The following is a 14,530-nucleotide window of genomic DNA, read 5'->3' as shown; positions in this document are numbered from 1 at the left end:
GTTCAATGTTTCTTGAAAACATTACCCACTGTAGTATGTGACGTGTGAATAAACTCCAACTCTGTATCAACAACACTGTTGTGTAACTTCAGTTAAATACTTGTATGTGTGTAGATTAGAAATAGGTAAGATAAAGGATCTGCAGTATTTTATGAAGTATTAATCGTACAAAGGTCAGTTTTATAGTAGAAGTGCGTATTTACCTGGTAGTAGGCTGTCAGTAATGGCTACGCCTCTCTATTTGGACTGGTAGATCTCGGCAGACTGGCAACTTTAAAAGTAGCTCTCGGTTCAAAAAAGGTTGGGCACCCCTGGTCTACAGTGATGAGCAAGTGGAAACTTGTATGTTTATGAATGGGTGAATGCTGAGTTTGAGTAGTCAAGACTGGAAGAGCAGTTTTTAAATGCATATATCATTTATTTTCCCAGTTCATGTTACAGAAAGAATAAATAGGAAAATGAAATATGTTTAGTGTTTCTAACAGATTTAGGAAACATCTGTTGACTTGTTTTTGCCAGCTGTCATCTTATTAGCATGAACTGCAAAGGTCTCTGCAACCAGTAAGGGAAAAACAATGGAAGCATCTGCAAACACCTAAAGAGAGAAATGAGAAGCTGTTAAAACATCAGATACATTTTCCAACAAGGGCCTGTTCAGACCTGTTATTGTGATGAAAGAATAAGTTTCTCAATCTCTAAAATTAACGGCAAAATTCAGAGAAATGTTGGCTCTGTGACTGAAACTGGATTTAATTAACGACCGACAGGTGTGTTCAAAGATCAAAGCGTTTTTGTTTACAGCTCCTGTCCCCTCTAGCCTTGATGTCACCCAATCTAAGTCTTAACCAGCTCTCCCATTCATTCATATGGGGCAAATTATCGCAGTTTTCTGTGATTTGCATGAAAACTGCTTGGCGAATCTCTTATAAAAGACATAGCACCCCGATCCCGGTCATTCCGCACACTTTGATGTGTTTTGTGTGTGTTTTGTGTCAACACCGCATGACAACATTTGTGGCGGAAGAAGGAGAATACGATAAGGTAAGTATGTCCAATACTATACTGTGTGTGGCTTTGCCAGTCACACATAATGATTGAACCCTTTAATTGAACCATTGGACCAATCAGAGGGTTTGATTCAATTGACCAATCAAATGACTCGATTACATGGGCCAATCAGAGGGTTTGACCCATTGGGCCAATCAGGCTAGGTGTAATGGACCAATTATATAATACTTGATATCAAATACCTTCACAGGTTTGGCATCTAAGCTGATCTTGCCCCAGGACACGGCCTCATCAGGTCTGGCTCCAGAGTCACAGCCATCGAACTCCTGAGCCGTGTTCACAAACACCGCATAATCAGCTCCGTCTCTCTGGAGGGAGACAAAGCAATGTATCCTTTAGTTACTTGCAACCTCTCTTCCATATTTGATAAGATATATGTATTTACATAAGAACAAAGCAATCTCATAATCAAAAACGTAGAAAACGTACCCATGCATTTGCATTGCAGACTTGGTGTTTGGACACGCCCCCTCCCAGGGCGAGTATCCCTGTGCTGTTAGCTGCCACTGCAAGATGGTTCAACTTTGCAATATCTGGAATCAAATGCATTGAGTAAGACCAACTACAAACACAGAGTCAAATAAGGTAAGCACCAATGAGGTTTTCCATTATTTTTACCCTCAGCTATGTCCAGTATCAAACCGGGCTTTTTGAATGAGAAGAGGAAGAACGCGTCTCCGATGGCACCATCTGTCAAGGCAGGGCTGAACACCGGGATGTTATTCTGAAATCGACAGCAGATCAATGTTTAGTGTATTTTAGAGGAAAATCCCTCGTTTTTTCCAAAAGTCCACACATTTCCAGTCTAATGTATACCGGCAGGACTCGCCTTGTAGGCACAGTAGTAAACAGATTCAGGGTTGTTGATCTCCTTGCCAAGCCGATGGATTATCTTAGATGGAGTCCAGCGAACGCCCTGAAAGAAGTTAACAAAAAATAAGTACGCTTGATGAGAGGGCGAAATAAAATCGTCTTACAAATAATATTATTTGAGTTTTTTTAAATATATTTTCGAAACTTGCAGCATTTTTTAAATCTTTGGAAACATTTGAAAAATTTGAAAAGTAGTCCACACACCTGAGTGTTCTGCTCCAGCAGCATCTGCTCTAAAATGGGCATCAACCATTTGTCGAATTTCACATAGTTTTCTTCAGGCATCAGTGTGTTTCCTGTCCTGTATCAACAATGGAACGCAGCACATTAAAAAAAAAAAACTCTTTTAATTTAATTTCACTTTTAATGTGGTATTTCCATTTGCAAAGTGTCAAATTCTGATGATGCAACATGTTTCTCTGACCTGTTCAGTCCTATTTTGTAAAGATGCTTGCCAGGCATATCGAAGTCTCCTATGTACATCGGGCCCAAACACTTGATCAGATCCTCCTCTATACCTCCAGCTGTGGTCACTAAGACATCCACCTATACAGAGAAAGACATATTGATTAGAGAACAGATATGATTTGTAGTGGACTGTAGGACAAGACTATACTGTATATTCCTCAGATTCATATGTAAGGTTGTTTCAATAGTGCAGTTTGTGGACAAGATAGCATCTAACATTTAACAATAGTCAGAGAGAAATTGTGATCTTTATACAAATGATTAGCACTATTATTTTAATTACCTATTCATCTTTTTCTCAACTGATGGATCAATCATGTACTGTTTTAATAAAAAATCTATGTAATTTAGTTTAATATTTTAGAAAACTACTTAATCCTGGTGCTAATGCCTTGTTTTTGAGGAGAGTTGTACCATTTTGTGTTCTGCGAGATAGCGGATACTCTCCCTGACTCCACTGCTGATGAGGTTTGAGGTGTAACTGAAGAAGATGGTGCAGCTGTTAAGGCAGGGGCAAGTGGATGGGTCTTCCTCAGCAAATCCATTTATCCTCTTCATCGGTTGCTGGCGCCTCTCGATCTAGATGTGGAGTGAATTAGACCGATTCAAACGATCATCAGGCAATCAGTTAATTGTGCATTATCAAAAGATAACAATACAATCTAACAAAACCAAAGAAATGTACGTGCGTATTCATAAAATATCTCTTTCTATGTTCCACCATCTCACCATTTTGTTGATCTCCTGGATAGCCAAGCTCACCCTAGTGGCCTGCAGACCGGTGGTAAGGTAGGACTTCATCAGTGCGCGGTAGTCCACTCCCTGGTTGACGTCATAGCCCTGGATCTTTGGTGTATCCTCTGGCACTGGCTCCATTTCTCTATAGGTATTTTCAGGTAATGGGTGGGCATGGTGTGCCATATTGTCTGAAAGAACAATAACAAACATTCCTAAATAAGTTCTGGAAGTGGGAAGTGTAAATATCTATACAACTTGAATGTAAAAGAGCTATTTTCCTCAAGATCAAACATATGCAGGTTTGTTAACTTTGGTAAGTTGTTGTGGTTCTCTTGAATTGTGCATTTGATGCAGATCCACATCAACTGTTTGCATGTATTAAGGGTTGAGACTGAGTGGCCTAAAATATGAGATCACCAAGTAGGTTAGACCAAAGCTGAGGTAACCCAGCAGGGACGCGGGAAGGGTGGGTGCTGAGGGGGCTGCAGCACCCCCATATGTTGGCAGAGAGTTGTAACTGCAACGCCAAAAAGTTCACTAAACAAATCAATACAAAAGTTTAATTTTGAGTTACTATTTTTGAGTTAGCATTTTAGTGTAAGCAGTTAATACAAAGCTTCACTAAATAATAAGAGAAAGTGATAATGCGGTGTGCTTCTTCTGTTTCAGTGCAGACAAGATCAGGGATGGGAGTTTTGTGAAACGAGGATTTAAGAACTGGCGAAAGGCAGGGGAAACATTTAGGGAGCATGAGAAGTCCCATCAACACACAGGCCGTCAACAAACTGGCAGCATTCAAACGAACACCGATGAATGCACTGCTCTCACAAGCTGTTGCTAAAGACCAAATGACTGCATTTAATATGACGTTAACTTATTATACAGGACCAAAGCCCCGAATGTTATTTCTGTAGCCCCGGACAATTCTCCCTCAATAATATAATACATTAAAGGTGACCTATCATGCTATATTTGAACAATATGTTGTAGGGCCATACCTATATAAAGTATATAAATATAGTTGTTTTTTTCAAAACACCATTTCGCTCTATATGCTCTTTCCAGCGCTGTTTTTGCAGGGGGCTGATTCTGTGAGCTGCAGCTGACCACTCCCCCCTGCAGGAGAGGGGAGCGTGCTTTGAGATCAGCTGATGGGCTGCAGCGGGGAGAGGAGGGGGACAAAAAGAGATCTCCGTCCTCCGTGTTTTATTCTTATAGAATGCTTTACCTGAACCTCATCATGAGAGGACGGCAGTATTGTAATTTCCCGTGTTCAGTGAATGCAACAGAGGCAAGACACCAGACCAACCAGAGAGTTGCATGGAAATAAAATATAGTCTTATTGGTACCTTATTGGTACAGGTACCTATCCTGTGACAATGTTTAAACTGTCAGTCGGACTCAGAGTTTTTGAAGATGGACATAAGAACATTTTTTCTTAAAAAATACGACAATTCTCAAGTGGTGGCTCACACAACAACCCCAGATTCACCACTTGAGCCAGGTAAACAAGGTATGTAAATGTCAGTAAACTTCCAAGTTATGCGAACATGTAAGCAAAGCATAAATTACAGCTACGTTGACGTTACTTTGAATCGCGGGGGTAAGCTAAACCGTTAGGAAGTAGTTAGCCAGAGATATTAAATAAACACTTTATCATACAATCTAAATGTAATGTTTTTTAGCGTTACCTGGTGATTTCAAAGAAAGCTCTCTGGAAAATGTTGACTGTTCGGCATGAAGCTACCTTACAGTACACCGTTGATCCTGAGTCCTGTCAGTTAAAGTGTTTCATAGTTAGCTTAGCTAAGCATCAACCTATAGTGAAATATATGGATTATGTCAACATCGGCACCTCAGTTGTTTCCCCGACTCAGACTGCAAGGAATCTGGGTGTGACCCTAGATAACAACCTGTCCTTCACTGCAAACATCGCTGCTACAACCCGTTGCTGCAGATACACGCTTTACAACATCAGGAAGATACGTCCCCAGCTGACTCAGAAAGCGACTCAGGTTCTGGTCCAGGCTCTCGTCATCTCACGCCTAGACTACTGCAACTCCCTCCTGGCTGGTCTACCTGCATGTGCCATCCGACCTCTGCAGCTCATCCAGAATGCAGCGGCTCGTCTGGTCTTCAACCTTCCTAAATTCTCCCACACCACTCCGCTCCTCCGCTCCCTTCACTGGCTTCCGGTAACTGCTAGAATCCACTTCAAGACACTGGTACTTGCTTACCATGCTGCGAATGGATCTGGCCCTTCCTACATCCAGGACATGGTTAAACCGTACACCCCAGCGCGTGCACTACGCTCTGCATCAGCCAAACGACTCGTTGCGCCCTCGCTGCGAGGGGGACCCAAGTTCCCATCGGCGAAAACACGTGGGTTTGCTGTCCTGGCTCCAAGATGGTGGAATGAGCTCCCCATTGACATCAGGGCGGCAGATAGCTTGCACATCTTCCGGCGCAAACTGAAAACTCATCTCTTTCAACTCCACTTCGAGCGTTAGAACTATTAACGAAGCACTTTTATACTAATAAAGGACTGGCTTACCTAAAGCCAGTTGAGTAGCACTTGAAATGTTTGGCTCTATGAAACCTGATGTACTTATATGATTCTGTTTTCTTCAAGGTTGTGTCTTCCTGGTCGAATGTACTTATTGTAAGTCCCTTTGGATAAAAGCGTCAGCTAAATGTAATGTAATAATATGGACATCCCGGAAAGCTGAAAATGGACGCTAAGGGCCCCCCCCTTGCGTTGGAAAAAGCCGACAGGGGACTTGACATAAAAACCTAGTGCGCTCTGCCTGGCTACATAAGCTAGCTGTTTATATTAGCATTGCCAGGATTTTTGCACCTCCAGAAAAATGGCGTCTTTATAAAAAAATATATGGCGCGCGTTGCATTGTGGGTAGCTGTGACGTCACTGTGTGTGAAAGAATAGCCTGTGAGTTGTTCCGATCTCTGCAATGAATTCTAATACTTAATATTCAGTCATGGTAATCTGTAGGCCTATTTGTATTTTGTATTATCTTATCGTCTGAATATGTAAAGTAGTACACATAAATGTAGTGAAAAAGAACAATATTGGCTCCCAAAATGTATGTGAATGTGTGTGAATGTTAGTCTACAGCAGGGGTGCCCAACCAGTCGATCGCGGGGAGATTCCCAGTCGATCGCGAGATGTGTCTAAAAATAGAACAACAATATTCTGTTTTATCGTTAATGTCCTGTAACATCATCTTCCTGTGCCAGAATAATGCACTTGAACGCATCAAAGCTTTGTGATTGGCCGGCGTGACCCCATGTGTCGGGGCGTGGCTGGTGGGCAGTGCACTAGTTCGCTGACGTTGTCCGTGTCAACAGGAGTGACAGTCCGCACACACACAAGACCGTAATTATGGCAGAAGCAAAAAAGCCCAAAATATATAATTTTCACTCCGAGTGGGAGGATGATTATTTTTGTATCTATTCCAATTCAAAGTCCATCTGTCTCATCTGCAATGCGAGCGTGGCTTTATCGAAGAAGGGTCATTTAGGAGTGGCATTTCAAAACAGTGCACAAACGCTACGAGACGGAATTCCCTCCTAATTCTGCCATACGCTCCCAAAAGGGGAGGGGCCTGAAAGGACAGCTAAATGCACAGCAGTCCATTTTCCACCAGGCCCAACAACAAGAGCAAGGCTGCTACCATAGCATCTTATCGTGTCAGTCACGTTCTTGAGAAACACATGAAGTCTTTCAAAGACGGCGAAGTTGTGAAAGAAGCATTCCTGGAGGCTGCCGATGCGTAATAAAAATAACAGAAGCATTTCAACAGGTTTTTGATATAATAAAAACTCAAGTTAGATACCGTTATTAATCAGCTGTAAGTTTGAGTTTGTTTGAACTTATTCATTATAATTATTGTACAAAATGGTATAAGAATGCAAACTTAAATTGATTATAGTCTATTATCAATTCAGGTTAAGAAACTAGTGTTGCTTGCATCCTATTTTAAAAGGCATTTATTTTTATACTCTACTAAAATGCAACAAAAAAAGGGTTTGATTCTATTAATTTTGTCTTTTTTATTGCACTGTTGCAGCAGATTCCTGTGTAGCTTCAGATCTGAGTTGTCTTATTAGTAAGCCTCATTTATACGTTTGTAGCAACACTATTTTGATATAATGGCAAAGAAAGGGTTCAGTCTTTTCTTGTTTTCCTGTGTCATATGTGGCAGCACTGTTCAATGTTTCTTGAAAACATTACCCACTGTAGTATGTGACGTGTGAATAAACTCCAACTCTGTATCAACAACACTGTTGTGTAACTTCAGTTAAATACTTGTATGTGTGTAGATTAGAAATAGGTAAGATAAAGGATCTGCAGTATTTTATGAAGTATTAATCGTACAAAGGTCAGTTTTATAGTAGAAGTGCGTATTTACCTGGTAGTAGGCTGTCAGTAATGGCTACGCCTCTCTATTTGGACTGGTAGATCTCGGCAGACTGGCAACTTTAAAAGTAGCTCTCGGTTCAAAAAAGGTTGGGCACCCCTGGTCTACAGTGATGAGCAGGTGGAAACTTGTATGTTTATGAATGGGTGAATGCTGAGTTTGAGTAGTCAAGACTGGAAGAGCAGTTTTTAAATGCATATATCATTTATTTTCCCAGTTCATGTTACAGAAAGAATAAATAGGAAAATGAAATATGTTTAGTGTTTCTAACAGATTTAGGAAACATCTGTTGACTTGTTTTTGCCAGCTGTCATCTTATTAGCATGAACTGCAAAGATCTCTGCCACCAGTAAGGGAAAAACAATGGAAGCATCTGCAAACACCTAAAGAGAGAAATGAGAAGCTGTTAAAACATCAGATACATTTTCCAACAAGGGCCTGTTCAGACCTGTTATTGTGATGAAAGAATAAGTTTCTCAATCTCTAAAATTAACGGCAAAATTCAGAGAAATGTTGGCTCTGTGACTGAAACTGGATTTAATTAACGACCGACAGGTGTGTTCAAAGATCAAAGCGTTTTTGTTTACAGCTCCTGTCCCCTCTAGCCGTGATGTCACCCAATCTAAGTCTTAACCAGCTCTCCCATTCATTCATATGGGGCAAATTATCGCAGTTTTCTGTGATTTGCATGAAAACTGCTTGGCGAATCTCTTATAAAAGACATAGCACCCCGATCCCGGTCATTCCGCACACTTTGATGTGTTTTGTGTGTGTTTTGTGTCAACACCGCATGACAACATTTGTGGCGGAAGAAGGAGAATACGATAAGGTAAGTATGTCCAATACTATACTGTGTGTGGCTTTGCCAGTCACACATAATGATTGAACCCTTTAATTGAACCATTGGACCAATCAGAGGGTTTGATTCAATTGACCAATCAAATGACTCGATTACATGGGCCAATCAGAGGGTTTGACCCATTGGGCCAATCAGGCTAGGTGTAATGGACCAATTATATAATACTTGATATCAAATACCTTCACAGGTTTGGCATCTAAGCTGATCTTGCCCCAGGACACGGCCTCATCAGGTCTGGCTCCAGAGTCACAGCCATCGAACTCCTGAGCCGTGTTCACAAACACCGCATAATCAGCTCCGTCTCTCTGGAGGGAGACAAAGCAATGTATCCTTTAGTTACTTGCAACCTCTCTTCCATATTTGATAAGATATATGTATTTACATAAGAACAAAGCAATCTCATAATCAAAAACGTAGAAAACGTACCCATGCATTTGCATTGCAGACTTGGTGTTTGGACACGCCCCCTCCCAGGGCGAGTATCCCTGTGCTGTTAGCTGCCACTGCAAGATGGTTCAACTTTGCAATATCTGGAATCAAATGCATTGAGTAAGACCAACTACAAACACAGAGTCAAATAAGGTAAGCACCAATGAGGTTTTCCATTATTTTTACCCTCAGCTATGTCCAGTATCAAACCGGGCTTTTTGAATGAGAAGAGGAAGAACGCGTCTCCGATGGCACCATCTGTCAAGGCAGGGCTGAACACCGGGATGTTATTCTGAAATCGACAGCAGATCAATGTTTAGTGTATTTTAGAGGAAAATCCCTCGTTTTTTCCAAAAGTCCACACATTTCCAGTCTAATGTATACCGGCAGGACTCGCCTTGTAGGCCCAGTAGTAAACAGATTCAGGGTTGTTGATCTCCTTGCCAAGCCGATGGATTATCTTAGATGGAGTCCAGCGAACGCCCTGAAAGAAGTTAACAAAAAATAAGTACGCTTGATGAGAGGGCGAAATAAAATCGTCTTACAAATAATATTATTTGAGTTTTTTTAAAATATATTTTCGAAACTTGCAGCATTTTTTAAATCTTTGGAAACATTTGAAAAATTTGAAAAGTAGTCCACACACCTGAGTGTTCTGCTCCAGCAGCATCTGCTCTAAAATGGGCATCAACCATTTGTCGAATTTCACATAGTTTTCTTCAGGCATCAGTGTGTTTCCTGTCCTGTATCAACAATGGAACGCAGCACATTAAAAAAAAAAAAACTCTTTTAATTTAATTTCACTTTTAATGTGGTATTTCCATTTGCAAAGTGTCAAATTCTGATGATGCAACATGTTCTCTGACCTGTTCAGTCCTATTTTGTAAAGATGCTTGCCAGGCATATCGAAGTCTCCTATGTACATCGGGCCCAAACACTTGATCAGATCCTCCTCTATACCTCCAGCTGTGGTCACTAAGACATCCACCTATACAGAGAAAGACATATTGATTAGAGAACAGATATGATTTGTAGTGGACTGTAGGACAAGACTATACTGTATATTCCTCAGATTCATATGTAAGGTTGTTTCAATAGTGCAGTTTGTGGACAAGATAGCATCTAACATTTAACAATAGTCAGAGAGAAATTGTGATCTTTATACAAATGATTAGCACTATTATTTTAATTACCTATTCATCTTTTTCTCAACTGATGGATCAATCATGTACTGTTTTAATAAAAAATCTATGTAATTTAGTTTAATATTTTAGAAAACTACTTAATCCTGATGCTAATGCCTTGTTTTTGAGGAGAGTTGCACCATTTTGTGTTCTGCGAGATAGCGGATACTCTCCCTGACTCCACTGCTGATGAGGTTTGAGGTGTAACTGAAGAAGATGGTGCAGCTGTTAAGGCAGGGGCAAGTGGATGGGTCTTCCTCAGCAAATCCATTTATCCTCTTCATCGGTTGCTGGCGCCTCTCGATCTAGATGTGGAGTGAATTAGACCGATTCAAACGATCATCAGGCAATCAGTTAATTGTGCATTATCAAAAGATAACAATACAATCTAACAAAACCAAAGAAATGTACGTGCGTATTCATAAAATATCTCTTTCTATGTTCCACCATCTCACCATTTTGTTGATCTCCTGGATAGCCAAGCCCACCCTAGTGGCCTGCAGACCGGTGGTAAGGTAGGACTTCATCAGTGCGCGGTAGTCCACTCCCTGGTTGAAGTCGTAGCCCTGGATCTTTGGTGTATCCTCTGGCACTGGCTCCATTTCTCTATAGGTATTTTCAGGTAATGGGTGGGCATGGTGTGCCATATTGTCTGAAAGAACAATAACAAACATTCCTAAATAAGTTCTGGAAGTGGGAAGTGTAAATATCTATACAACTTGAATGTAAAAGAGCTATTTTCCTCAAGATCAAACATATGCAGGTTTGTTAACTTTGGTAAGTTGTTGTGGTTCTCTTGAATTGTGCATTTGATGCAGATCCACATCAACTGTTTGCATGTATTAAGGGTTGAGACTGAGTGGCCTAAAATATGAGATCACCAAGTAGGTTAGACCAAAGCTGAGGTAACCCAGCAGGGACGCGGGAAGGGTGGGTGCTGAGGGGGCTGCAGCACCCCCATATGTTGGCAGAGAGTTGTAACTGCAACGCCAAAAAGTTCACTAAACAAATCAATACAAAAGTTTAATTTTGAGTTACTATTTTTGAGTTAGCATTTTAGTGTAAGCAGTTAATACAAAGCTTCACTAAATAATAAGAGAAAGTGATAATGCGGTGTGCTTCTTCTGTTTCAGTGCAGACAAGATCAGGGATGGGAGTTTTGTGAAACGAGGATTTAAGAACTGGCGAAAGGCAGGGGAAACATTTAGGGAGCATGAGAAGTCCCATCAACACACAGGCCGTCAACAAACTGGCAGCATTCAAACGAACACCGATGAATGCACTGCTCTCACAAGCTGTTGCTAAAGACCAAATGACTGCATTTAATATGACGTTAACTTATTATACAGGACCAAAGCCCCGAATGTTATTTCTGTAGCCCCGGACAATTCTCCCTCAATAATATAATACATTAAAGGTGACCTATCATGCTATATTTGAACAATATGTTGTAGGGCCATACCTATATAAAGTATATAAATATAGTTGTTTTTTTCAAAACACCATTTCGCTCTATATGCTCTTTCCAGCGCTGTTTTTGCAGGGGGCTGATTCTGTGAGCTGCAGCTGACCACTCCCCCCTGCAGGAGAGGGGAGCGTGCTTTGAGATCAGCTGATGGGCTGCAGCGGGGAGAGGAGGGGGACAAAAAGAGATCTCCGTCCTCCGTGTTTTATTCTTATAGAATGCTTTACCTGAACCTCATCATGAGAGGACGGCAGTATTGTAATTTCCCGTGTTCAGTGAATGCAACAGAGGCAAGACACCAGACCAACCAGAGAGTTGCATGGAAATAAAATATAGTCTTATTGGTACCTTATTGGTACAGGTACCTATCCTGTGACAATGTTTAAACTGTCAGTCGGACTCAGAGTTTTTGAAGATGGACATAAGAACATTTTTTCTTAAAAAATACGACAATTCTCAAGTGGTGGCTCACACAACAACCCCAGATTCACCACTTGAGCCAGGTAAACAAGGTATGTAAATGTCAGTAAACTTCCAAGTTATGCGAACATGTAAGCAAAGCATAAATTACAGCTACGTTGACGTTACTTTGAATCGCGGGGGTAAGCTAAACCGTTAGGAAGTAGTTAGCCAGAGATATTAAATAAACACTTTATCATACAATCTAAATGTAATGTTTTTTAGCGTTACCTGGTGATTTCAAAGAAAGCTCTCTGGAAAATGTTGACTGTTCGGCATGAAGCTACCTTACAGTACACCGTTGATCCTGAGTCCTGTCAGTTAAAGTGTTTCATAGTTAGCTTAGCTAAGCATCAACCTAGCACTGAAATATATGGATTATGTCAACATCGGCACCTCAGTTGTTTCCCCGACTCAGACTGCAAGGAATCTGGGTGTGACCCTAGATAACAACCTGTCCTTCACTGCAAACATCGCTGCTACAACCCGTTGCTGCAGATACACGCTTTACAACATCAGGAAGATACGTCCCCAGCTGACTCAGAAAGCGACTCAGGTTCTGGTCCAGGCTCTCGTCATCTCACGCCTAGACTACTGCAACTCCCTCCTGGCTGGTCTACCTGCATGTGCCATCCGACCTCTGCAGCTCATCCAGAATGCAGCGGCTCGTCTGGTCTTCAACCTTCCTAAATTCTCCCACACCACTCCGCTCCTCCGCTCCCTTCACTGGCTTCCGGTAACTGCTAGAATCCACTTCAAGACACTGGTACTTGCTTACCATGCTGCGAATGGATCTGGCCCTTCCTACATCCAGGACATGGTTAAACCGTACACCCCAGCGCGTGCACTACGCTCTGCATCAGCCAAACGACTCGTTGCGCCCTCGCTGCGAGGGGGACCCAAGTTCCCATCGGCGAAAACACGTGGGTTTGCTATCCTGGCTCCAAGATGGTGGAATGAGCTCCCCATTGACATCAGGACGGCAGATAGCTTGCACATCTTCCGGCGCAAACTGAAAACTCATCTCTTTCAACTCCACTTCGAGCGTTAGAACTATTAACGAAGCACTTTTATACTAATAAAGGACTGGCTTACCTAAAGCCAGTTGAGTAGCACTTGAAATGTTTGGCTCTATGAAACCTGATGTACTTATATGATTCTGTTTTCTTCAAGGTTGTGTCTTCCTGGTCGAATGTACTTATTGTAAGTCCCTTTGGATAAAAGCGTCAGCTAAATGTAATGTAATAATATGGACATCCCAGGAAAGCTGAAAATGGACGCTAAGGGCCCCCCCCTTGCGTTGGAAAAAGCCGACAGGGGACTTGACATAAAAACCTAGTGCGCTCTGCCTGGCTACATAAGCTAGCTGTTTATATTAGCATTGCCAGGATTTTTGCACCTCCAGAAAAATGGCGTCTTTATAAAAAAATATATGGCGCGCGTTGCATTGTGGGTAGCTGTGACGTCACTGTGTGTGAAAGAATAGCCTGTGAGTTGTTCCGATCTCTGCAATGAATTCTAATACTTAATATTCAGTCATGGTAATCTGTAGGCCTATTTGTATTTTGTATTATCTTATCGTCTGAATATGTAAAGTAGTACACATAAATGTAGTGAAAAAGAACAATATTGGCTCCCAAAATGTATGTGAATGTGTGTGAATGTTAGTCTACAGCAGGGGTGCCCAACCAGTCGATCGCGGGGAGATTCCCAGTCGATCGCGAGATGTGTCTAAAAATAGAACAACAATATTCTGTTTTATCGTTAATGTCCTGTAACATCATCTTCCTGTGCCAGAATAATGCACTTGAACGCATCAAAGCTTTGTGATTGGCCGGCGTGACCCCATGTGTCGGGGCGTGGCTGGTGGGCAGTGCACTAGTTCGCTGACGTTGTCCGTGTCAACAGGAGTGACAGTCCGCACACACACAAGACCGTAATTATGGCAGAAGCAAAAAAGCCCAAAATATATCATTTTCACTCCGAGTGGGAGGATGATTATTTTTGTATCTATTCCAATTCAAAGTCCATCTGTCTCATCTGCAATGCGAGCGTGGCTTTATCGAAGAAGGGTCATTTAGGAGTGGCATTTCAAAACAGTGCACAAACGCTACGAGACGGAATTCCCTCCTAATTCTGCCCTACGCTCCCAAAAGGGGAGGGGCCTGAAAGGACAGCTAAATGCACAGCAGTCCATTTCCACCAGGCCCAACAACAAGAGCAAGGCTGCTACCAGAGCATCTTATCGTGTCAGTCACGTTCTTGCGAAACACATGAAGTCTTTCAAAGACGGCGAAGTTGTGAAAGAAGCATTCCTGGAGGCTGCCGATGCGTAATAAAAATAACAGAAGCATTTCAACAGGTTTTTGATATAATAAAAACTCAAGTTAGATACCGTTATTAATCAGCTGTAAGTTTGAGTTTGTTTGAACTTATTCATTATAATTATTGTACAAAATGGTATAAGAATGCAAACTTAAATTGATTATAGTCTATTATCAATTCAGGTTAAGAAACTAGTGTTGCTTGCATCCTATTTTAAAAGGCA

General features: G+C 41.5%; 2 protein-coding genes across 3 annotated transcripts; both read right to left on the bottom strand.

Annotated features, from left to right (window-relative positions):
• Positions 1 to 397: 397 nt before the first annotated feature.
• On the bottom strand, positions 398 to 5,420 carry LOC117554416 (deoxyhypusine synthase-like). Of its 2 annotated transcripts, none has more exons than XM_034228864.1 (9): positions 5,385 to 5,420; positions 3,139 to 3,335; positions 2,824 to 2,988; positions 2,366 to 2,487; positions 2,146 to 2,242; positions 1,687 to 1,984; positions 1,498 to 1,601; positions 1,251 to 1,376; positions 398 to 595 (listed from the first exon to the last, which is right to left on the bottom strand). In XM_034228864.1, exons 2-6 carry the CDS (start codon positions 3,328 to 3,330, stop codon positions 1,874 to 1,876), a joined length of 687 nt encoding a protein of 228 aa, XP_034084755.1. In that variant the 5' UTR covers positions 3,331 to 3,335; positions 5,385 to 5,420; the 3' UTR covers positions 398 to 595; positions 1,251 to 1,376; positions 1,498 to 1,601; positions 1,687 to 1,873. The 2 variants fall into 2 exon arrangements, with proteins under 2 accessions (XP_034084755.1, XP_034084753.1); XM_034228862.1 differs by lacking the exon at positions 5,385 to 5,420 and adding an exon at positions 4,839 to 4,983.
• A 2,351-nt stretch (positions 5,421 to 7,771) lies between these two features.
• On the bottom strand, positions 7,772 to 12,342 carry LOC117554415 (deoxyhypusine synthase-like). Its single transcript, XM_034228861.1, has 10 exons — positions 12,214 to 12,342; positions 10,514 to 10,710; positions 10,199 to 10,363; positions 9,741 to 9,862; positions 9,521 to 9,617; positions 9,272 to 9,358; positions 9,061 to 9,166; positions 8,872 to 8,975; positions 8,625 to 8,750; positions 7,772 to 7,969 (listed from the first exon to the last, which is right to left on the bottom strand). Exons 2-10 carry the CDS (start codon positions 10,703 to 10,705, stop codon positions 7,862 to 7,864), a joined length of 1,107 nt encoding a protein of 368 aa, XP_034084752.1. The 5' UTR covers positions 10,706 to 10,710; positions 12,214 to 12,342; the 3' UTR covers positions 7,772 to 7,861.
• Positions 12,343 to 14,530: the final 2,188 nt, after the last annotated feature.

The sequence above is a fragment of the Gymnodraco acuticeps genome, unplaced genomic scaffold (genome assembly GCF_902827175.1).
Source record: "Gymnodraco acuticeps unplaced genomic scaffold, fGymAcu1.1, whole genome shotgun sequence".
Classification (NCBI taxonomy): domain Eukaryota; kingdom Metazoa; phylum Chordata; class Actinopteri; order Perciformes; family Bathydraconidae; genus Gymnodraco; species Gymnodraco acuticeps.
This window is presented reverse-complemented; position numbering and strand designations above follow the sequence as displayed.

What these genes read in the sequence shown, in the direction of transcription:
- LOC117554416 (XM_034228864.1), bottom strand. Translation starts at nt 3,330, where the DNA reads ATGGCACACCATGCCCACCCATTACCTGAAAATACCTATAGAGAAATG. An exon ending in TCCAGGAGATCAACAAAATG is followed by an intron (nt 2,989 to 3,138) that starts GTGAGATGGTGG and finishes CTCCACATCTAG; the next exon opens with ATCGAGAGGCGCCAGCAACC. An exon ending in ATCTCGCAGAACACAAAATG is followed by an intron (nt 2,488 to 2,823) that starts GTACAACTCTCC and finishes TTCTCTGTATAG; the next exon opens with GTGGATGTCTTAGTGACCAC.
- LOC117554415 (XM_034228861.1), bottom strand. Translation starts at nt 10,705, where the DNA reads ATGGCACACCATGCCCACCCATTACCTGAAAATACCTATAGAGAAATG. An exon ending in TCTGCAATGCAAATGCATGG is followed by an intron (nt 8,751 to 8,871) that starts GTACGTTTTCTA and finishes GTCTCCCTCCAG; the next exon opens with AGAGACGGAGCTGATTATGC. An exon ending in TAGATGCCAAACCTGTGAAG is followed by an intron (nt 7,970 to 8,624) that starts GTATTTGATATC and finishes TTCTCTCTTTAG; the next exon opens with GTGTTTGCAGATGCTTCCAT.